Source organism: Rattus norvegicus, chromosome 6, assembly GCF_036323735.1.
Source record: "Rattus norvegicus strain BN/NHsdMcwi chromosome 6, GRCr8, whole genome shotgun sequence".
In the NCBI taxonomy this organism is placed as follows: domain Eukaryota; kingdom Metazoa; phylum Chordata; class Mammalia; order Rodentia; family Muridae; genus Rattus; species Rattus norvegicus.
In genome coordinates this window covers 105,125,958-105,148,294 of record NC_086024.1, presented here as the reverse complement: position 1 = coordinate 105,148,294, position 22,337 = coordinate 105,125,958, and the positions used below count along the sequence as shown (strand labels likewise).

Genomic DNA, 22,337 nt, shown 5'->3' with positions numbered 1-22,337 from the left:
AGCTGGGGACCGAACCCAGGGCCTTGTGCTTCCTAGGCAAGCGCTCTACCACTGAGCCAAATCCCCAACCCCCTTCTTCTTCTTCTTCTTCTTCTTCTTCTTCTTCTTCTTCTTCTTCTTCTTCTTCTTCTTCTTCTTCTTCTTCTTCTTCCTCTTCTTCTTCCTCTTCCTCTTCCTCCTCCCCCTCCCCCTCCCCGTCCCCCTCCTCCCCCTCCTCCTCCTCCTCCTCCTCCTCCTCCTCCTCCTCCTCCTCCTCCTCCTCTTCTTCTTCTTCTTCTTCTTCTTCTTCTTCTTCTTCTTCTTCTTCTTCTTCTTCTTCTTCCTGCTCCTTCTCCTCCTCCACCTCCTTCTTCTTTCTTCTTCTTGGTGTAGAATATCCTTGGCAGTATAGCCTTCATTGAGGAAATAGCAATCAAGCTTTTCCCTAGTAAAGCTGCTCACGGTTCTTGATATGCCTACAGTGAAAAAGCACTGGGCCACTGCTGGTCAGACCAGTGGTGAGGACATCACCAAACTCTGAGGATCATCTGGCCATTTGCAGAAACTGATTCAAGGTGGCACCAAGCTTCTCGCTAGGGTGGCTGTTGGTGATGTCTGCAGGTTCTGACCCTCAGTATTCTTAATGTTAGTGAAAATGAAACGACTTTAGTATGGAAACCTGCAAAAATATTAAGGGGATGTGGCTATGCTTATGTATCTACAGAGAAGGAAAAACAAGGCTACCAACAGAACCTTATAAACATTTTCTCTGAGTACGGAAAACCTGCAGACATCACCAACAGCCACCCTAGCCCATTACCAAGCAGCTGGTCTTTAGTAACAGTTATTCCACTTGTTAATCACAAGGGCTGGTTCTGACTTCACTTCTGACGGCCAGCTCCCCAGCTCTGACAGTTGCATACCCCACTATGCCTTGCCTGCCTTCTTTCTGGAAAGTACCAATTAAGAACCTCCTTATACTTGTGTAAAAGCCTCAGGAGGACATCTCAGGAGTAAGCCCCCTTGGGACTCATCCTCCTTCTTGCATGTCCACTTAAGCTTTAGTTTGGGGGTTCCTTTGCCTTCTCGATTTTCTGTTCTTCCTCTCAGCCTCTGTTCTCGGTCCTGGCGGGTCTGCTCCTGGATCAGCCTTTGTTGCTCTTCCAACTGACGGGAACCCTCTTCTCAAAATCGAGCAATCTCCTGTTCTAGTGTGGTGGTGCTCCTGCTCTCCTCCTCTTCCTCAGTACCCTGGGCCTGGGCCTGCCACTCCCTGGCCTCCTGGTCGAGCTTCAGTTTCTTCCTGTTCTCCTCGAGTCTCTGGGTCCTTTCTGTGGCCCGCTTCCTGGCTCTCCTTTCCTTGTCATAAGCAGCCCTGGCTGCAGCATCAGTCAGAACCTCCAAGGCGTGGGACAGCAGGTGGAAGAGTTCAGCTGCTCTGGGGTTATCTGGATTTTTGTCTGGGTGGCAGGAGAGTGCTTTTTGTCTATAGGCCTTCTTCACCTCTGTGTTTGCCACCTTCTCGTCGACACCCAGCAGTGTGTACAGATCCATCTGTAAGAGCTCTTTGGTCACCGTCATGATTCTACCCCAAACCTGCATTGATACAACTCCCAGGAGTCCTGTACATGATTTTCTTATACAGGGTACTTGGTTCATTGTCTCAAGGAAATCATAGTGGTTGGGTGTGTTCTGTCCAGACATGGGCCAAGATTTGAAAAGCTAACATTAGTTCCGAATCACAGGATTGAACCAGGAACTCTCACATTGGTGCCACGACTGAGATGCACCTCGTGAGGATTTTGATATTCCCGAGCCCATGTGGCCTGGCACCCCTGCCCCACTGCCACCGAACTCTGGAGCAGAGGATAGGCCTTCCTCACCACATGTCTGTTGTCTGCAGTTGGGACCATCCTGGTCTACCCTGGGCTTGTGGCAGGGAGCCTTTGTAAAGATGGATGGAACTGTGCACTCCCAGGACAGAGTCACATTGCCCTAGAATTGCAGGGCAAGCCTCTTGGGCGCACATGACCCGAGATTGCTACTGAGGGTCCTGATGTTGAGCAGTGCCTTTACACCTGCTGCCACCTCTGTGTGCATCACGGAGATTAAATCACCGCTGCTGTCTCACCAGCTAAGCCATCAGACCACCAACACCTTAGATCCTGATCTTGAGGCTGGGAGATATAGGTTTCTGGCCTGGATTTTGGTATGAAGATCTTGAGGCAAAGTGACTATGAATCCCAGGAGCTTAAGGCAAAGAGATCTGAGTTCAAGGTCACCTGGGACAAAGCAAGCCACAGAGCCAGGTGTGGTGGTACACACCTTTAATCTGGGACATACCTTCTGCTGGAGACTTACATAAGGACATTTTCGGAAGGAAAGAGTCTGTCCTTTGTTGCCTGCCTGCCTCCTGGGGGGAAGCCAGTGCTAGATCCTAGATTCACAGCTGCTGCTGCTGATCATTGTTGGGGAGTTAGACTACAGACTGTAAGTCATTAACCAATTCTCTTAGTATGTAGAGACTACCAATAAGTTCTGTGACTCTAGAAAAACCTCACTAAGACAATATGTGAGAGCATTTTCACTTTTAATTTGTGCAGGCATCTCCATAATTGCAGAACTTTGAGATATGCAGGGGCTAGGCACTAGGACAGAAGAAGGGGGGAGATCACCATGGCAGAGAAGAAGAGCAGACACATACAAGCCTGCCTCAGTCTACCTGCCTAGTCATTGCCTGTTGGCTCTTTGTTGATCAATCAAAAACCTTTTAGGGTTGAGGATCTTTAGCATTTGGACACTCAGATTCCCAATTTGAGGAGCAGGATTGATTCATTTAAAGAATCAATTTAGCCCCAATCACCCAAAACGTAGGACATTGTATTATTTGTCTTGTTAAGTGTCACGACCACCTCGGCCAGCAAGGAAGATGCAACACTGTCGGATTCTTCTCAACAGCCTTTATTTCAGGAACACCACATTGTCGATACGGGGGACCCCGAGCAACAAAGGCACTCGCCTTATATACAAAACAGACTATGGCTGTATATTTGTCCTCTAGGGATTGGTGGAGCATGAAATACCTTATTAGCAGGAATATCACCCTGGCCTTGTAGATGCCGGAGGTATGCAACACATGCACTGTACGGTTGTTTACCACAAACAACCACCGGATGTCAGCGCCATCTTTTTATCTATATGTGCCACTCCCTACAACTCCCCCTTCTTTGTTTTATAAAAAAAACATTAGATAGAAGTAGTGGTCTGAGAGAGATCAGACATGCCTCGCAGAGTGCCCAGCTCGGCCATGGAGAGCCACTCTTGCAGTTAGGACTGCACCCCAATGGCGAGAAATGAACTTATGCTGTAACACACAGTTCTGGGCTATACGTGTGTGTTTATTGGGGGAGAAACTGGGCAGAGGAGCATTTGACCAGCCTGTATGTTTAAACGGGGTGTAGCCACCTCTGTCTATGACTTGTCTAGATCAGGGTGTCACATCAATATTGCCATTGCTCCTGTCTCAGATCGTTCCCCTAGGAGACTTGGCCTTGCCCGTCATTGGGTTACCCTATTTCCACCAGGCCCCGTGTCTTAGGTTGGTCCAAGCCCGAGGAAAGTTGCCCGTCTCTGGATACAATGACTTCACATGATCATGACAAAAATGATCTAGGGCGAACTCTTCATTTTTTAAAGAGGGCAGCCATATGTTGGGAGACGCACCATTTTCAATGGCGACCATAGCCTGGTAAACAATCGCTTTTTGTCTGGCATGTTCTCGTTGTAAACGGCAGAAGAGCCATAGACATACTCCACATCCCAAGAGGACAATGGCCCCCCAGGCAAACATGCCAGCCCATTCCTTAAAAAAGGAAAAAGCATTAGTAATCCATGAGGTGAAATCTCCAAACGTGATGGGTTCCAATCTAGTGTTGTTAAGGACAGCAATTTGCATCAGCATTTGTCTCGATAGTTGCTCTGCTTTCATGGACCAGTTTCCTTTCAGGTAATTCGAGATTTCTTTGCCCTGTTGAGAATACTGAGAAAAATTAGCTTGCAAAGGAGTAATGCATAAACCTCTAAGGGAGGAAACACAGGACAGCTGTGTCATATGATATAATGCTTCAATTTATTCTTGGATTAAATCTATCCATTGATTAGCTTATAGAAAGCCAGAGGCCAAGTGGGTAAGACTCTACGATAGGTAGAGTTATCTAGTGTGTGAATGCCTTGCCCCGGCCGTGATGGAAAACTACAATTATGCATCATAATTAAAGTTGTGATGTTCAGATCAGCGGAATTATCGACTGATGTGTCTCTGCTGCCTGAAGAGTCTCCTTGGGTAACTTGTCTCAAAGCAGCCAGGATGGCCCCAGTGCCCATAGCACTACTGCTCATAGGATCTAACCAATTAGCCAATGTGGTCCTTCGCAGCCATATAGAAGGCTGGGAGGAATTTTTAAGAGTAAAACATAATGTACGCAACAAGGAAAGATTAGTGGCAGTATACCGTTGGGGCAATTCTCCATTTTGCACTATACAGGGAACATCACGCAAACAGGAGGTGGAGAAAAAAGTTGGCAAAACAGTAGAATTGCTATGAACTGGCATAGGTACTGGCCAGGATCTGGCAATAGCCCACAGCGTGAGTGAATCAACCTGGATTACCATTCCCAGCAATAATAGAGTGCATAGTTCTATCGTCAGGAGGAGCAGGAGGCAGTTTGCGAGTCAAACGCTCAGGTACCCAGATTGGATTGTCTTGATTCTGTGGAAAAACACAACAGCTCCCCTAGATCTCGAAAGCATGGGATCTGGGCCACACAATTCACCAGTTAAGACATCTTTTCACTTTACTTCTGTATTAGTCATAGGTGTAGTAGCAGCATGGCGATCCGCAGCAGAGCGGCCATGTGCATCCAAAATTAAGAAATTTAGAGCTAGAGTCTGTTGCTGTAAAAATATATAAAATAGAAAAGAGTATTTGTTTTTACCCCGCTAGGTCCTCACTGTGGTGCCCCAAGATATCTGCTAGATATCTCGGCGGAAATACGGCCCAGCCACACACTTTCCTACACTCAAACCCTCACATGAAAGAACACACAACATCACTTCCGGTGTGATGGCGGCGCGGTGGAGCTTTCGGTGACGTGTGGAGACAGAAAACTGACAAGGAACTCAGACCATTGAGTACGTGTCACTTGAAAAAACCTGAAGAATCTGGTTTATCGGGTCAGCCGACAGCAGAAAATGAAAAGTAGTGTGGCACACATGAAATCCTCTGGTCACGACAGAAGGGAGAGCCACAATTCATACCACAGGAGGAGCTCCTCCCGAGAAGACAGATATACAGAACAAGACCGGTCCCCCCGGGATAGAGACTATTCTGATTACAGCCGGTCAGACTATGAGCGATGCAGAAGAGGATACTCTTACGATGACAGCATGGAATTACGAAGCAGGGACCGAGAGAAACGCAGAGAGAGAGAAAGAGACGCAGACCATCGCAAACGGTCCCGGAAATCCCCGTCTCCAGAAAGGAGGAGCCCAGACCGAGGAGTGAGCCAGAGTTCTACTCAGGAAGAACCGACATCGAAGAAGAAGAAGAAGGATGAGCAGGACCCGCTGCTCACCCGCACCGGGGGAGCGTATATTCCTCCTGCAAAGCTCAGGATGATGCAGGAGCAGATTACGGATAAAAACAGCTTAGCATACCAGAGGATGAGCTGGGAGGCTCTGAAGAAATCCATCAATGGTCTCATCAACAAGGTCAACATCTCGAATATAAGCATCATTATCCAAGAGCTCCTTCAAGAGAACATCGTCAGAGGGAGAGGACTGCTGTCCAGATCTGTTCTGCAAGCACAGAGCGCTTCTCCCATCTTCACTCACCTTTATGCAGCTTTGGTGGCGATAATCAACTCAAAGTTCCCACAGATTGGAGAACTGATCCTCAAGAGACTAATTATTAATTTTCGGAAAGGATACCGAAGGAACGATAAGCAACTTTGCCTGACTGCTTCAAAATTTGTGGCACATCTAATTAACCAAAATGTGGCACATGAGGTTCTGTGCCTGGAGATGCTCACTTTGCTGCTAGAGAGACCAACAGATGACAGTGTTGAAGTAGCTATCGGCTTCCTCAAGGAGTGTGGTCTCAAATTAACCCAGGTGTCACCAAGGGGAATCAATGCAATCTTTGAACGCCTGCGAAACATTCTGCATGAGTCCAAGATTGACAAAAGAGTCCAGTACATGATTGAAGTGATGTTTGCTGTACGGAAGGATGGATTCAAGGACCACCCTGTTATTCTGGAAGGACTTGACTTAGTGGAAGAGGATGATCTGTTTACACACATGCTCCCCTTGGAGGAAGACTACAATCCAGAAGATGTTCTTAATGTTTTTAAGATGGATCCTAATTTTATGGAGAATGAAGAGAAGTACAAGGTTATTAAAAAAGAAATCCTTGATGAAGGAGACAGTGACTCAAACACAGACCAGGAAGCAGGAAGTAGTGAAGATGAGGAGGAGGAGGAAGACGAGGAGGAAGGAGAAGAGGAGGAAGGAGGACAAAAAGTAACTATTCATGATAAAACAGAAATCAACCTAGTCTCGTTTCGCCGTACAATATATCTTGCTATTCAGTCAAGTTTAGATTTTGAAGAATGTGCACACAAGTTGCTGAAAATGGAGTTTGCTGAGAGCCAAACAAAAGAACTCTGCAACATGATACTTGATTGCTGTGCCCAACAAAGAACCTATGAAAAATTTTTTGGCCTGTTAGCTGGGCGGTTTTGTATGCTGAAAAAAGAGTACATGGAATCATTTGAAAGTATATTCAAGGAACAGTACGATACCATCCACCGCCTAGAGACAAACAAATTGAGAAATGTTGCTAAGATGTTCGCTCACCTTTTATACACAGACTCACTTCCGTGGAGTGTTCTCGAGTGTATAAAGCTGAGTGAAGAGACGACGACATCATCCAGTAGGATTTTTGTCAAGATCTTCTTCCAGGAGCTGTGTGAATACATGGGTCTTCCTAAACTGAATGCGAGGTTAAAGGATGAAACTCTTCAACCGTTCTTTGAAGGACTGTTACCCCGAGACAACCCACGCAACACCCGGTTTGCCATCAACTTCTTCACTTCCATAGGTCTCGGAGGATTGACGGATGAACTTCGAGAACATCTGAAAAATACGCCCAAGGTCATTGTAGCCCAGAAACCAGACGCTGAGCAGAAGAAACCGGTCCTGACATCTTCATCTTCAGAGTCTTCCTCGGGGTCTGATTCCTCTGACTCAGATTCTGACAGCAGCGAGAGCAGCTAAGAGTCCTCCAGTGAAGCGAGCAACTCCTCCTCCTACTCCAGCAGTCAGAGCTCTGCCTCAGCTAAAGGTACAAGAAAGAAAAGACAAGGAAAGGCCAGAGGTGAAGAAGTAGATAAGTTAGCCAGGAGCCACCAGGCACGTGACAGGCAGCGAGAAGGAGGCAGAGAGGACCAAAGGAATCAGGAAGGGAGGACTGAGAGAGCAAGGTCTGAAAGATACAGAGCTCAGAACTCACGAGATGCAGACTGGCGAGATCCCCCAGCAAAGCACATGGAGGACAGAAGTCATGAGAATAGTTACAGCAGAGTTGGCAATGGCCGAGAACAAGGCTCGCACAGAGAGCCAGGAGACAGGCATGGCGAGCCAAAGAAGAAGCAGCGAGAGAGAAGAGATTCTTTTTCTGAAAATGAGAAGCAAAGAACCCGAAATCAGGACAGTGATAATGTTAGAAGAAAAGATCGCTCCAAGTCAAGAGAGAGGAGTAGGAAGCATGCTGGTCATAAAGGAGATGATGACGACAGGTATCAGAACGGTGCTGAGAGACGCTGGGAAAAACCTAGCAGATATGCTGAAAATTCTAGAGAATCAAAGAGAAGTCAGGACCGGAGGAGAGAAAAGTCTCCAACAAAACACAAATAACTCTAATGACAACTGGACTCGCCTTACATTCAGTCCAATGTCCTTTTTACATTGATGGATTTTATAGAGAACTCTGTATAAAGTACCTGTTTGTAAATTGTAAAGATTTTTTTGACATGTTTTATACTTGATATATCTCAAGGTTCTTTGTGTAAAATCATAAAGAAAAGGGACTCAACAAAGGGGTAAATCTTATGTTTTGTGAATAAAAGGAACAAATGTTCATTGAATCATTAAAAAAAAAAAAGAACACACAACACAATAATCTTAGATCCAATTGGTAAGATATAATTGCCCACTCAAACATGCAAAGCCCGGTACCATCCATCCCTTGAGAACATTAACAACAACCTATAAATACACAGAGCAGAATCTTAACATCACCTGCCATGGCTTCTCACCTCTCTCAGTCTCCCCTTCTTCTCTAGTAAGAACTAATAACAAAAGGATGGAGAGATGGTTAGGACCTGGGTGTTAGATGCCAAGTGGCTGACATAAGAATTGTAACCGCTTCACCTAGGACTTTCAGGACCTCAGGACCCTTTACCAAACTGTCACACTGGGTTAAAGGCCCATGGAAAAGAAAAGATTAATCCTGACCTTGGCCACAGCCAAAGCCTGAATTCTAAATTTTGATGGGCAAAACAAACTTCTTCACAGTTTGTTGTAGATTCTTTTTGAAACCATTTTAGGGGCTTCCCTGCACCCCAACCTGGGGAATTTGGATCACAGGGGAAGGAACTGGCTGCTGAAGGGATAGGATCAAAGACACTGTCCATGTAGACAGACTCTTCTCTTAGAATAGGGCCAGTGGTAAGGGGAGGGAGGCAGGCTCTCTCAAAGTTCTCTTAATGCACTCTTTTTGTTGTCAAAGCATCAGCACTGGCCAACCGACCCTTTACCTTGAAACTCTTTTCCAGCTGGCTCAGGCCCCTGCCCATGCACAGCCTGCAGCTTGCTTGCCCATGAACCTGCCACCCTCAGCCCCACACTTCCCTACTCTGAGCTGTCCCTTCCTTAGAAGCTGTGAATGTTTAAGCAACAGGAGAATTTTTCTTCAGGATCTAAGATAAAGCTTTTAGGTTCTGATAATGCCTGCTTCAGACAGGGTCACTCGCTAACCTGGAGTCCTTCATACACAACTGTTAACAGCAGCTAGACTGGACAAGTCGAGCAAAGGGAGGAGAATCTCTCCTTGGGAAGGAGGCTCAAGAGAGAAAGATAAAACTCCCTGGCAGAAAACCATTTTTCTCAAGCAAATTATTTTTAACTTCTAAGTTAAGCACCAAGAGGACCAAGTAAAACTCTTTGACGAATAAAGTAAATAGTTCCGTGATTAAGTTTCCAGTTATAAAGATCAGAGGAGGAGAAAGGCCAATACTGAAGGGGCTGCATCCCATTGCCTGGACCAGGGGGAGGTCTATAAGCCCGCAAGGGAAAAACAAGAATCTGGCCAGTAGAGGAGTCAGGGGTGAGTGCTAGCCAACTTTGCATCCCCTGGGCCGGACCTCCAGAGGGGCAGAGGATTCAGGAGGTTGGACAGCATAAGTGCACAAAGGCGAGGCTACTGTTGAGTCAGGCTCTGTGGGGCTATTAGCCCTGCAGCTTCGGGTACCTGTAGCCGAAAACCCACTCCCCGCTTCTTCTTCCTGTGGAGCAGAGGTCATAAGGCTGCTGGGGAGGAAATGGGGCATAAATACGGGGGAGGAGCTGGCCATTCAGGAGGCTCCCCCACCTCAGGATAGATCTTAGGAGGAGCAGAGGGTACTGAGGATTTTGAACCGGGTTTTGCCAGACCTAGATGTAAGGTTTCTGGTCTAGGTGTGCTCCCAGTTTTTCCTGAAAAACAATAGCTTTAACAAAGAATCATAGTCAGGTCAAAAGAGCCCTCAGGGGGCCAGCCCACACTGAAAGTTGGCCACTCAGAGGTGCACAAAGTCTGCCACTTTCCCTTCTTAACTTCAACTGACATATTATGTGCTCTGTCCCTAACTTGTCCAATAATCTAACATCAGGCTTACGGGAGTCATTACTGTCTGTCCTATCATCACAAAAAAACACTAAACAAACAAACAACAGACAACACAAAGAAACCACAATATCCAGACAACAACTGCTGTGCCTAGTCCACAGGCACCAGCCAAAAGCAGTTTCAGATGAAGTGGTCTTTGAAGTTTCTCTTCCAAGAGGAACACAGAACCTCTTCTACCCAATAGGAGACCACCAGGCGTCCCTGGCTCTCCTGTTGCCCTGAAGCATCCCTCAGGGTGCAGCTTGTGGTCCTCCCGACACGTCTGTTGACCACAGCTTCTGAGCTTTACAGCTCCAGAAAGCGACTGCGAAACCAAAGCACTTTTCAGATACTAACCAGAACCAGAACAGAGACACAGACAGCGGCCGCACACTCAGACACAATTGGGGACCCCCTTACCTCCAAGAAGGTCTTTGAAGTTGTGGGTGGTTGTGAGATCCCGGACGAGCCCCTAAATGAAAGACCATGGGGTGGGGAAGACCCCCACTCAAATCTCGAGACGACGCAACCCCCCAAGAACTCATGAGAAACGAGTCTTGATGTAATAAACAAGAGGTATATTTGAGGAACTAGAGCTCTGGGAACAACACATATCTTACACAGGAGACAGAGGAGTCAACCCTAAGCCCTATTAGGGGAAGGTATTTATAGGGAAAATTACATAGGTAGTTGGCAACAGTCACAGAAAGCAATTTCATTGGTTTGTAACTTGGGCTGAGTTCAACTCTAGGCCACCCTGCTTCTGGGGCAAGTTGACCCTAATTCTCTTTTTTCTTAGGACTGTTGAGTCAGGCCTTATCGAAGCCAGATGATTTGGGATGGCTATAGACAGGCTACATCCCCAAAACATGTTATGTGAGGTGCTTCAGTGTGAGGTGCACTTCTCCTCACAGCAGGGTCAGTGGGGGATAGTTTAAAATCTTTATTCTTTCAGAATCATGGCAGTGATCAAAGAGCTAGTACAAATGGATCTCTATGTGCTGCAGGGCGTCGAAGAGAAGGCGACAGACAAAGAGGTGAAGAAGGCCTACAGACAAATGCACTCTCCTGCCACCCAGATAAAAATCTAGATAACCCCAGAGCAGCTGAACTCTTCCACCAGCTGTCCCAGGCCTTGGAGGTACTGACTGATGCTGCAGCCAGGGCTGCCTATGACAAGGAGAGGAAAGCCAGGAAGCAGGCTGCAGAGAGGACCCAGAGACTTGACGAGAACAGGAAGAAACTGAAGCTCGACCTGGAGGCCAGGGAGTGGGAGACCCAGGCCCAGGGTACTGAGGAAGAGGAGGAGAGCAGGAACACCACCACACTAGAGCAGGAGATGGCTCGATTACGAGAAGAGGGTTCCCGTCAGTTGGAAGAGCAGCAATGGCTGATCCAGGAGCAGATCCGCCAGGACCGAGAACAGAGGCTGAGAGGAAGAACAGAAAATAGAGAAGGCAAAAGAAACCCCAAACTAAAGCTTAAGTGGACGTGCAAGAAGGAGGATGAGTCCCAAGGGGGCTACTCCAGAGACCTCCTCCTGAGGCTTTTATATAAGTATGGGGAGGTTCTCAACTTGGTCGTTTCCGGAAGGAAGCCAGGCAATGTCATAGTGGAGATTGCAACTGTCAGAGCTGCGGAGTTGGCCGTCAGAAATGAAGTGGGCCTGGCTGACAACCCTCTCAAGGTTTCCTGGTTGGAGGGACAGCCCCAGGGCACGGTGGACCCCAGTCCCCCAGGACTGTCGAAGGGCTCAGTGTTGTCAGAAAGGGAATATAAGAGTCTGGTCATGATGGGCATGCGTCAGGCCACTGAGTGACGGCAGCTGATGGCGCAGATGCAGCAGGAAGATGAGGTGCGGCCCACGTAGCCCGACTTCAGCCTTCCTACCCCACACCGTTTTCTGAGTCATCACCAATAAACTTTTTAAAAAACAAACAAAAAGAAAACCAAATATGTATAATATGTAATGGATAATTTCTAAATCTGATGGCCTGTTGCATTTGAATAAAGTTAATTCGTTGTTATCAGGGACAAATTCAACAGTCCCTATAGGCAAAATAACCCTGCATTCAACGAATCAGTAATTACGTTAAGAGGTTCAGGATATTCCAATACCATAAGGATAGCATGCAATTCTGACTTCTGAATTGATGTGGACTTTTGACCACCATGCTTATTTTATCTGACTTACATCCTGCCATACCCATCTTGTTTACATCAGAATAAAAAGTTAGCACAGAACACAACATCTTGCTCTCCTCTTGACCCTGCGCAAGCGCAGTACAGCGGGAAGCCTCTGAAAATGTATCCAACATGGCGTCGGAGCAGAAGACGAAGTTATCCACAAACCTGCTGCGCATGAAGTTCATGCAGAGGGGCCTGGACTCGGAAAACCAGAAACAGCTAGAAGAGGAGGAACGGAAGACGATCAGGGATGAGACCTGGTACCTGGATTTGCCGGAGTTGAAGGAGAAGGAGAGCTTCATCATAGAAGAGCAGAGCTTCTCCCTGTGTGAAGACCTTCTCTATGGAAGGATGCCTTTCAGAGGCTTTAATCCTGAAGTTGAGAAGTTCATGCTTCAGATGAATTCCAGGAACAGAGTGGCGGCGGCAGAAGAGGAGGAGACTGTAGAGGCTGACGTGTCGGAGGAAGAAATGGCAAGAAGATATGAGACTTTGGAGGGAACAATTGGGAAAATGTTTGCCAAGAATAGGGACTGAGCCAATGATGAAGAAGATGAAAATGGAAATATAGAAGCCATGAAAATTTAGATGTTCTTAAAGCCCGAAGACTAATATGGACGCCTCTGATGCAGTGGATGCTGTGAGAACAGCATGGTCTGAACTCACCCTCCTGTCCTCGGTACTGGTCCCTTCTAAGGGATGCCTAGGGTTGGAAATGTGCTGTTCTTGAGACAGAAGGAGGATAGACGTTCTACATCCTTTTGACGGCATTCGGGGCTTCACATATGTGGGTACACGCCGCTCCCTTGACTTTTGGCCTGATTCTGTGTGAGTATACACACAGACAGGGCACACACCTACACCTGCTCTCAGTTACTCTCCAGGAATGAGGATTGGAGACTAATTCTTGCCTTGGTTTTAATGCCCTTACGTTTATATTTTACTTTTTGAATCATGTCAAGCCAATTCATTTGCTTTGGATTTCAGTATTTGAGAACTTTTGAGAAGTGATTGACCAGGAACAGACATGGCTCTCCAGCCCAGAGTATCTGCATGCTCTTAGGTCTTTATGTATAGAATTGTGGGGTTTATGTATTTTAAACAGTCATCTGGATCATTTTTTAATGTTCCATAATAAATGTGTCTCATATAAAAAAGTCGATACCTCTGGAGTTGTTACTACTTCCTAACAATTATGGTAATGATGGAAAATAGTTGATTTTTAAAATGCTTCAAAATCTGGCATTTCCACCAGTCACCAGGTCAGCTCACTATCAGGAATAGCATCAGTAGCAGGCACATGCTGCAGAGACACTGGGAAGGATGCTTGCGTTTCTGCAGGCCTGAGAAAATCTTGTGGGAGTGCACTCACTCACACATCATCCTTTTGTGCCTGTGCTGCCTCCTGCTCTTCCCAGCCCCTTGTCTCCCTGAGGCATTTGGGCACCTGGTAGTGAAAGCACGGGGAGCAGGGCAGGGCAGCACTTTCCCTTCCAGTCTATTTCTTTCCCCCTTTTCATCATGGGTACATTCCCAGTCTCATTCACCGAGCCTGAACATTGTTCTCTGCTTGGCTCTTCTTTCCAAGCATTTCAAATTCTAGTCACAAACTCTACGTGCATAGTCAAGTCTGTCATCTTTGCTAGCAGAAGAGAATTGAGTGAACTTTGAGTTTTCAGCTTTCACTCCAAACTTCCAGAATAGTTTATGAACATACAAAGCAAAATCAAAAATCTCCTCCAGTTACACAGTAGGATAGCACCCAGCAACACTAACTGCCATTTTATCCACTTCCTTCAGTAACATTGCTCACCCCTGAGAATCTACAGTTCCCTCTACCACATTAGGAGCAGAGTTACCCATTATGACTAAGGCACTTTGGGTGCCACCTGTAGGCATAAATGTTTAGAAACCTCCTCTTAAGCTCTCCTCTAGCCCACCACAGAGCAGATGCAGTGGCAGAGAAAAGTTATTAGGATGTGGGGAAGTGGACCTGCTCAGCAGTCTTTCTCTGGATTGAGCTCCATCTCCTTGGGCAGCTGTTCAATCCCAGAGCAAACACCAAATACAACTCAGCAGCCACAGTCCAGTCCTCTAGGCAGGCAGAAAACAGGATCGAACCAGCAGCCACAGTCCAGTCCTGCCAGCAAGCAGACACCAGGCAGCTGTACCTAAATCCTGAAGAAACCACCAGGCTGGCCACCAACCTGAGGTCAGGCCACAGAGGTGACAAGCTGCTGCAGGACCCTCAGGAGCAGTTCTTGGGCGAGCTTCTCTCCATGGCAGCTTTATCACAGGTTGAGCTCAACCACGCTATGTAAGGGGAACCAATGCATGAAGTGTCCTTACTGAAGAATGGCCAGGTGGAGCAAACCAAAGCTCAGTGCTCATCTCCCACAGTCTGTGGGGTCAGATTTATACTCCTTCATCAGGAGCCCTTTTACCTGTCTGCTATATCCAAACATCCTTTCACCTGTGTCTGCTTAAGGAGACGTCTATGACGTGTTTCCTTAGCAAGATATCCTTTTACCTGTGTGCCTGAGCAAATCATTTGGCAAAATGACCTAGAAGTTTCCTCTTCATATCTCCCTGTTTCTTTAAGAATTGTCCCTTTTTTCCTATCATTAGTGATCTACACGCAATGGGAATTAATGTAAAAACCATCATATTTTCAGTAAAAGCCACATGTATAGAATAGACAAATACTTAACAAAACCTCATGGTTGTATCAATATACAGTATTTAAAGAACCACCTTAGGTTCCTATCAATATACGGTACTTCAGAACAATTTAAAATTTCCATCAAAATATAATGCAAACAAAAACTTAAATAGCTTTGCATATGTAATGGTAAGACAAATATCTGAAATTTCTAAGAACATAATTAAAAAATACATTAAATTTCTAATATATAATAATTCAAATAAAATGATTTTTAAATGTTTATCAATCCCTGGTCATAACCAATAATAACCTTTCATCCTAGATAACAATTATATCACATTAAATGACCAAACCTATACACCCCACATTAAGTGACTAGAGCGACGATCTTCATAAAACTGCTTCCTGCTAAATTGGGGTGAGGAATTCCTGTATGGGCCCCAAGGGAGAAAAAAATGGTTAGTTTGAGAAAAGGTAGCTGTAGCATTGGTTGCCCAATCTGTCTTTCTAGTTTCTGTGCTAGCCCTTTTGAAGTTGATTTGCATGCACAGGTAGAAGAATCATTAACTGACACAGTCTGGGAATCACCTGGGCTTGGTGAAGACACTGTCTCAGCTCACAAGAGGTTTCTATTACTCAGATCTAAACTGTAAAAGGTTCTGTTCGTACCCATAGTTTTCAATTCTGTATATACAGAAGCATAAACACATCCCCTGGATACTATTACTGGGTTCCCTTCCCATGTCAACACATCCTTGCATTGCTTGGCCTAGTTATTCACGTTTCTCAATAACCTCTTCGAGGTGTTATTCCATTTTCACCAACATTAAGAATATTGAGGGTCAGACCCTGCAGACATCACCAACAGCCACCCTAGCCAGAAGCTCGGCGCCACCTCGGATCAGCATCAGCAAATGGCTGCATGATCCTCAGGGTCTGGTGCAGTCCTCACCTTGGGTCTGTCCAACAGTGACCCAGTGCTGTTTTCCGCAGGCATATCAAGAACCATGAGCAGCTTTACGAAGGAAAACTTTGGTTGCCATATTATTGAGGAAGGCTTTACTGCCAAGGACATTCTACAGCAAAAGAAAAAAAGAAAAAAAAGAAAAAAAAAAAAAAAAAGAACTCTTCCCTGACAATAAGGAAGGTTTCTATATATCAGACCTCGAAGAGATTCTGAAGCAGCATCTGAGGTGGCTAAAAGCTCTTGCCTTGTGACTCCCTTCCACAGACAAGTGGAACGACAGCAGAGCTCTAGCTGCAAGTGGGAGAGGATTTGACTGTGCAAGCAAGAGTGGCATTCAGTTGGTGTAGAGGCTTGGGTGCCTCCAGAGAGCATTACCTATGCAAATCCTTGTAACCAAGTGTCTCAAGTCAAGTATGCCTCCACTAATGGAGTCCACATTAGGACCTTGTCAGTGAAATTGAATTAATCAAAGTCACCAGAGCACATCCAAAGGCAAAGTTGGTTTTACATATGGACGTTGACACTTCCAGAGCCTTTTGTCACCTCAATGTCAAGTTTGGTGCCACACTTAAAACAAACAGGCTTCTCATGGAACAGGCAAAAGACCATCAGCTTCCATGAGGGCAGTAGATGTACTGATCCTGAGACTTTCATGCAGGTAGCATCAGACACCCGCTGTGTCTTTGACATGGAATGAGAAGTTGGTTTCAGCATGGATCTGCTTGAAATTGGTGGTGGCTCTCCTGGATCTGAAGATACAAAGCTTAAATTTGAAGGGAACACAGTGTAATCCACCCAGCTGTGGACGAGCACTTGCCATCAGACTCTGGAGTGAGAACCATAGCTGAGCCGGGCAGATACTGTGTCTCCTCTGCTTTCACAGTTGCAGTCGACATCATTGCCCAGTGAAAGTGTGGAAGGAGCAGCCTGTTCTGATGATGAAGAGGAGTCAATGACCAAGCCTTCATGTATTCTGTGAATGGTGGAGAGTGTATGGGTCGTTTACCTGCATTCCTTATGATCATGCACATAGGAAGGCCTAGGGCAGAAGATTTACTCATCCAGCATCTGGGGAAAATCATGAAGGGTACCCACCTGGTCCCTACAGATCTGTATCTTTGGTGGTTGAATTGTTTGTTGGACTTTATAACCCAGATAACTAGTGGGTCTCCCCTTTATTTTTTCTGGAGCAATCTGTAATCCCAAGTATAGTAGAATCTTTTGTTTTACCATGTTCCCTAACCCATCTTTATCTGAATCAGTCAACAGAATGTCTTCCGTAAAATGGTAAATGAGAGATGGAGGGAATTGCTTACAAATAATTGTGAATGGTTGTTACACAAAAATATGACAAAGTTGGACTATTTAACATTCCCTTTAGACAAACTTTGCAATTTTCTCTTTAGGGGATGACTATTATTCGAACTAGGTAGGGAGAATGCAAACCTTCCCCTGTCTTTCTCATGCAAGGGTATTTTGAAGAACAACCTTTCAAGCCAATTGTTACCATAAGCTATGACCGCACCCACCAGTCCTTAACAACATTCCTCTTTGGGGATAATGAAAGAGGGATCTGTGGCCAGATCCTAAGCTACACTTCCTTCTGCAGCCACATCTAAGATCAGAAACACATAATGCTTCATTCATCCAGACTGACCAAAAAGAAAACGTTAATTGTTTCCTCTGGGGACTCGGGCTGACAGGCCCCTTGATGTTGCCTGTAGTTTAACAATCATTACCTCCTAAGCCCAGGCCTAAGGCCAATGCTACCAGCCCCTCCTGCCTTTCCTCTTCTCCCACCATTCTTAGTTATGGGATTGTCCTCTGCCAACCCTAACCTGGCCTCTTTCTCTACACATCACTGCTCTGGGGGATCTTGCCACCAGCTTGCCTCTGAGCCCTTTGACTCTGGGGACAAAAGACACCTTGCTGGAGGTATTGCACAGAGGTTAAGAGCACTGACTGCTCTTCCAGAGTTCCTGACTTTTAATTTCCAGCAACCACATGGCTGCTCACAACCAGCTGTAATGGGATGTGAGGCCCATTTCTGGTGTGTCTGGTGACAGGGACAGTGCATGCACGTGAAACTAATCTGAAAAAAACAAAACTAAATAATTTGCCTACTAGGCACAATTGCTATGCAAAGATAAGTCAGGCTTTCCAGGTGGGATTGACCAGTTCATTACCTCTGTGTCTCCTCCTGCTCTAAACTTGAGGCTTGTTCCACCATTTCCTGCCAAATATCTTTGACGACCCGCCCAAGGCTGCAGACCTTAGCTTTCCCAGAGCCCTTCCATGATTATTGCTATTCGGTCTAAGCTCTACCCCCACAGCTACCTGGTAAAACCAGGTATGCTGTGTCCCACAGTTGCCTGGCGATAGCCAGTTGTGCCCGACAGTAAAAATGTGGGACGCTTGCCCTGTCTTACCCTCTCTTACTTCTCTTACCCTTTATTCTTCACTGCTCTTGCCCCCTTCCTCAGGACACCATGCGAATGCCCGTGGCTGGCCTCTGTTCTGCTCTTCTACTCTTCTCTCATTAACATTCTGCACGTGGAATCATGGTGGGTGGGTGTGTTCTGTCCAGGAACGGGCCAAGATTCAAAATGCTAACATTAAACCGAATCACGGGATTGAATCAGGAACCCTCACATTGGTGCCATGCCTCGGATGCACCACGTGAGGATTTTCATCTCCCTGAGCCCATATGGTCTGGCACCCCGCCACACTGCTGCCTTCCATGAGTCAGAGTATAGTTCTTCCTCACCCCATGCCTCTGCTTCTGCAGGGGCCCCCATTCCACCCTGGGCCACCTCTGGCCCGGGGCACGGAGCCTTGGTGAAGATGGATGAAACCATGGACTCCTGAGACAATGCCCCGTTGCCAAAGAATTGCAGTGCAAGCCTCTTCGGCCCGCATGCCCCAAGACTGCTGCTGAGCGTCCGAATGTTGAGTCCTACCTTTACTTCTGCTGCCTCTTCTGTGGGCATCACATGGATTAAATCAAACCAGCTGTCACACCATGTTAGCCATCAGACCACTAACACCTGCTGACTGCGGGGGGACTCAGGACTTACACATCTCCAGCAGGCCTCCGCATCGCCATGATGCTCTGCGTATAGCTGCCCACCAAGCAGAGCGCCCTCTTCAAGCACATGCTGGTGAGAGGTACCTACTCCACCTCTGTAAGCTTTACCTCAGAGCTTGACTTTCCATGGGGTACACAGGGTTTCAGGGGAGCGTTCGTGAGCTTGGAGCTACCCATGCTGCCTCTGGGGATAGAGCCTTTCACTGAGCCTCTTTCTGGACATTTTCCCTTGGGTGAGACTTTCTCTTTTTGAGACGGATTAATGCCAGGCCAGGCCTCTATAGAATGCTCACTGGCCCAGGAGCACTGGCTCTAAGTCTACCCCCAGCACTGCACTGGTCGGGGCAATTAATCCCTATTCTCACACATGGGTTTCTAGGTCTTCGCTGCCTGTCCCCACTTCCTGGGATGTTTTGGACTAATTTACACTAACCAGAAAACAGTATCTCTTTCTGCCCCATTCCCAGGCCTCCCTCTTCTCCCTTCTTTATTGCTGTAGTTCCTGGTTTGTGAAAAGCAGGTCCAACCCAATTCTTCAGGAACCTTGTCTGCGAAGAATGCTTTCCCACGCATGTGTGGCCCCGAACAACCTTGTACAAGCAAGCTCTCCCTCTCTCTGTCCAGGACTTTGATCCAGCATGCTCACACTGCCAGCCAAGCACAGTGCCTCAGCTGTGCACACCAGTTTCCCAGCTCCCTGTGAATGCACACACTTGCTTCTCCCTTGCTCTGCAGATCTTAAAGAATGTAAACTTTTATAAGCTACAGGAAATACTCAGACCTACCTCTTATGAACCAAAGACTCCACTCAGAGAAATTCATCTGCCTAAAGATCCCACTTACTACCTATTCCAAAGGGTGGGAGTCCTCTGGGTTTCAAGTGTACATCTAAGAAAAAGTTTTCTTATCTCCCAAACGCACTTAATCTTATTCTCTGCCTGTAATAAACATATATGTGTGCTATAACATCTTTTCAGTCCAGATACTTACTACACCCAGGACAGCTCCAGAGAGGGGACCTCTAGATGTTACAATCTCCTCTTACAGACACAGACACTCATATTGACCTGTTCTTTCTGACCTATCCTCAGACGGTTCCACAGACCATGGACAACAGGGAGACAGCCAACTCTAGGACTGTACAATCTTCAGCATACCATTTTTCTAGGTTCCCTAGAGACATGTCACCACAGAGCAAGCAGGAAGTAGTAAGAGTTTACGACAGCACAATTCCTGCTTCACCATCACCACGAATTTTTTTTTTAATTAAACCAAACTGGGGAATGTTTGTATTCTCACTAAGCTCAAAGAGCATAGCTACAAGGGAACAGCCAGGTATGCTCTACCCCTCAAATGCCTGGCAACAGCCTGACACTCTAAAAGGGCTGCTTGCACTGTCTTAACCTCTCTTACTTATCTTACTCTGTTCTTCACTGCTCTTCCCCCCTTACAAATCACTCCCCCTCCATGTGTCCATGGCTGACTGCCTTTCTGCTCTTCTTCTCTCATTTAACCACTTCAGGTGGAACCATGGTGGCTTGGAGTGTTCTGACAGGGCGCAGGCCATGATTTGAAACCATAACAATTATTATGTCCTCCTTTGTCCAAAGAGACAGACAGACAGAAACTCAGAGAAGATGAAGATGAAGCAGATCCACGTGGCTCTTAGACTGCCAATCCTGTGACTGATGTCTACCCTTTGCACAGAGGCTGCAGTAGCCTGAAAGCCTCTGTAGCTCACAGTACCAGAACCTGCCCCTTCCTAGCTACAATTACCGTATTCTCTAGAATCAATGCAGCAGTCTTTTTAAACTGCACCCTTTAGCCTTACACTTTCTCCAGTTATGACCAAATGGACCACAATTAAAATATCAAGCATTTTGATTCCTGATATTCTAGCCAACTTTTCCCATGATTCGGTTTAATGTTAGCATTTTGAATCTTGGCCTGTTCCTGGACAGAACACACCCACCCACCATGATTCCATGTGCAGAATGTTAATGAGAGAAGAGTAGAAGAGCAGAACGGCGGCCAGCCACGGGCATTCGCATGGTTTCCTGGGGAAGGGGGCAAGAGCAGTGAAGAATAAAGAGTAAGAGAAGTAAGAGAGGGTAAGACAGGGCAAGCGGCCCACATTTTTGCTGTGGGGCACAACTGGCGATCGCCAGGCAACTGTGGTACACAGCATACCTGGTTTTACCAGGTAGCTGTGGGGGTAGAGCTTAGACCGAATAGCAATAATCATGGAAGGGCTCTGGGAAAGCTAAGGTCTGCAGCCTTGGGCGGGTCGTCAAAGATATTTGGCAGGAAATGGTGGAACAAGCCTCAAGTTTAGAGCAGGAGGAGACACAGAGGTAATGAACTGGTCAATCCCACCTGGAAAGCCTGACTTATCTTTGCATAGCAATTGTGCCTAGTAGGCAAATTATGAAGATTTTTTTTTAAGATTTGTTTCACGTGCATGCACTGTCCCTGTCACCAGACATACCAGAAGAGGGGGCCTCATATCCCATTACAGCTGGTTGTGAGCAGCCATGTGGTTGCTGGAAATTAAAAGTCAGGAACTCTGGAAGAGCAGTCAGTGCTCTTAACCTCTGTGCAATACCTCCAGCAAGGTGTCTTTTGTCCCCAGAGTCAAAGGGCTCAGAGGCAAGCTGGTGGCAAGAACCCCCAGAGCAGTGATGTGTAGAGAAAGAGGCCAGGTTATGGGATTGGCAGAGGACAATCCCATAACTAAGAATGGTGGAAGAAGAGGAAAGGCAGGAGGGGCTGGTAGCATTGGCCTTAGGCCTGGGCTTAGGAGGTAATGATTGTAAAACTACAGGCAACATCAAGGGGCCTGTCAGGCTGAGTCCCCAGAGCAAACAATTAACGTTTTCCTTTTCGTCGGTCTGGACATATGAAGCATTATGTGTTTCTGATCTTAGACGTGTCTGCAGAAGAAAGTGTAGCTTAGGATCTGGCCACAGATCCCTCTTTCTTTATCCCAAAAGAGGAATGTTGTTAAGTTAAGGACTGGTGGGTGTGGTTCCTTCCCCTCAGGGACAGTGGGAGTAATCTTGGGAAGAAGTGGATTCACTGTTCAAGGACTCATGGTCTATCCAGGTGTAGTAGATGGGGATCCCAAGGAAGAAATAAAACCTGCTAAAGGGGAGGAAGGGCATAGAATTGATGAGTTATTTCCCTACATCCGGAGCAAGGCTGCTCCTGTGGCATGAACTGGGGCCTTTGGAAGCACTGGGAAACATGTGCTCTGGCATACAGGTCTATGATCAGAGACCCAGATTGTCCAAATGCAGGTGTCAACATAGGAGGAGTGGAAGATACAGGAGCTGATGTTAGTTTACTTTCCCAAAAGTCTTGGGATCCAGATTGGCCACTTTAGATACAATTTATAGAAATTGCTTAATTACCATGAATAAGATGGTGCCTATGTGGACCCAGAAGGGAAAACAGAGAAATTGAG

The 22,337-nt window shown here is 46.5% G+C and overlaps 2 protein-coding genes and 3 pseudogenes across 2 annotated transcripts; 4 read left to right on the top strand and 1 right to left on the bottom strand.

The window, feature by feature from the left end:
* Nucleotides 1–835: 835 nt before the first annotated feature.
* LOC134479132 (dnaJ homolog subfamily C member 17-like) lies at nucleotides 836–1,560 on the bottom strand (annotated as a pseudogene).
* Nucleotides 1,561–5,096: 3,536 nt separating this feature from the next.
* Nucleotides 5,097–7,479, top strand: LOC134479419 (pre-mRNA-splicing factor CWC22 homolog). Its single transcript, XM_063262779.1, has one exon. The coding sequence runs from the start codon at nucleotides 5,230–5,232 to the stop codon at nucleotides 7,312–7,314; it is 2,085 nt and encodes a 694-aa protein (XP_063118849.1). The 5' UTR covers nucleotides 5,097–5,229; the 3' UTR covers nucleotides 7,315–7,479.
* Nucleotides 7,480–10,923: 3,444 nt separating this feature from the next.
* On the top strand, nucleotides 10,924–11,834 carry Dnajc17-ps1 (DnaJ heat shock protein family (Hsp40) member C17, pseudogene 1; annotated as a pseudogene).
* LOC134479437 (M-phase phosphoprotein 6-like) lies at nucleotides 11,730–13,308 on the top strand. Its single transcript, XM_063262789.1, has one exon. It carries the CDS (start codon nucleotides 12,281–12,283, stop codon nucleotides 12,686–12,688), a length of 408 nt encoding a protein of 135 aa, XP_063118859.1. The 5' UTR covers nucleotides 11,730–12,280; the 3' UTR covers nucleotides 12,689–13,308.
* On the top strand, nucleotides 12,765–16,826 carry LOC134479131 (ornithine decarboxylase-like; annotated as a pseudogene).
* The last annotated feature ends 5,511 nt before the right edge of the window (nucleotides 16,827–22,337 follow it).

Bases quoted from the DNA above. Each gene is read 5' to 3' on its own strand.
- LOC134479419 (XM_063262779.1), top strand. From the start codon at position 5,230: ATGAAAAGTAGTGTGGCACACATGAAATCCTCTGGTCACGACAGAAGG.
- LOC134479437 (XM_063262789.1), top strand. From the start codon at position 12,281: ATGGCGTCGGAGCAGAAGACGAAGTTATCCACAAACCTGCTGCGCATG.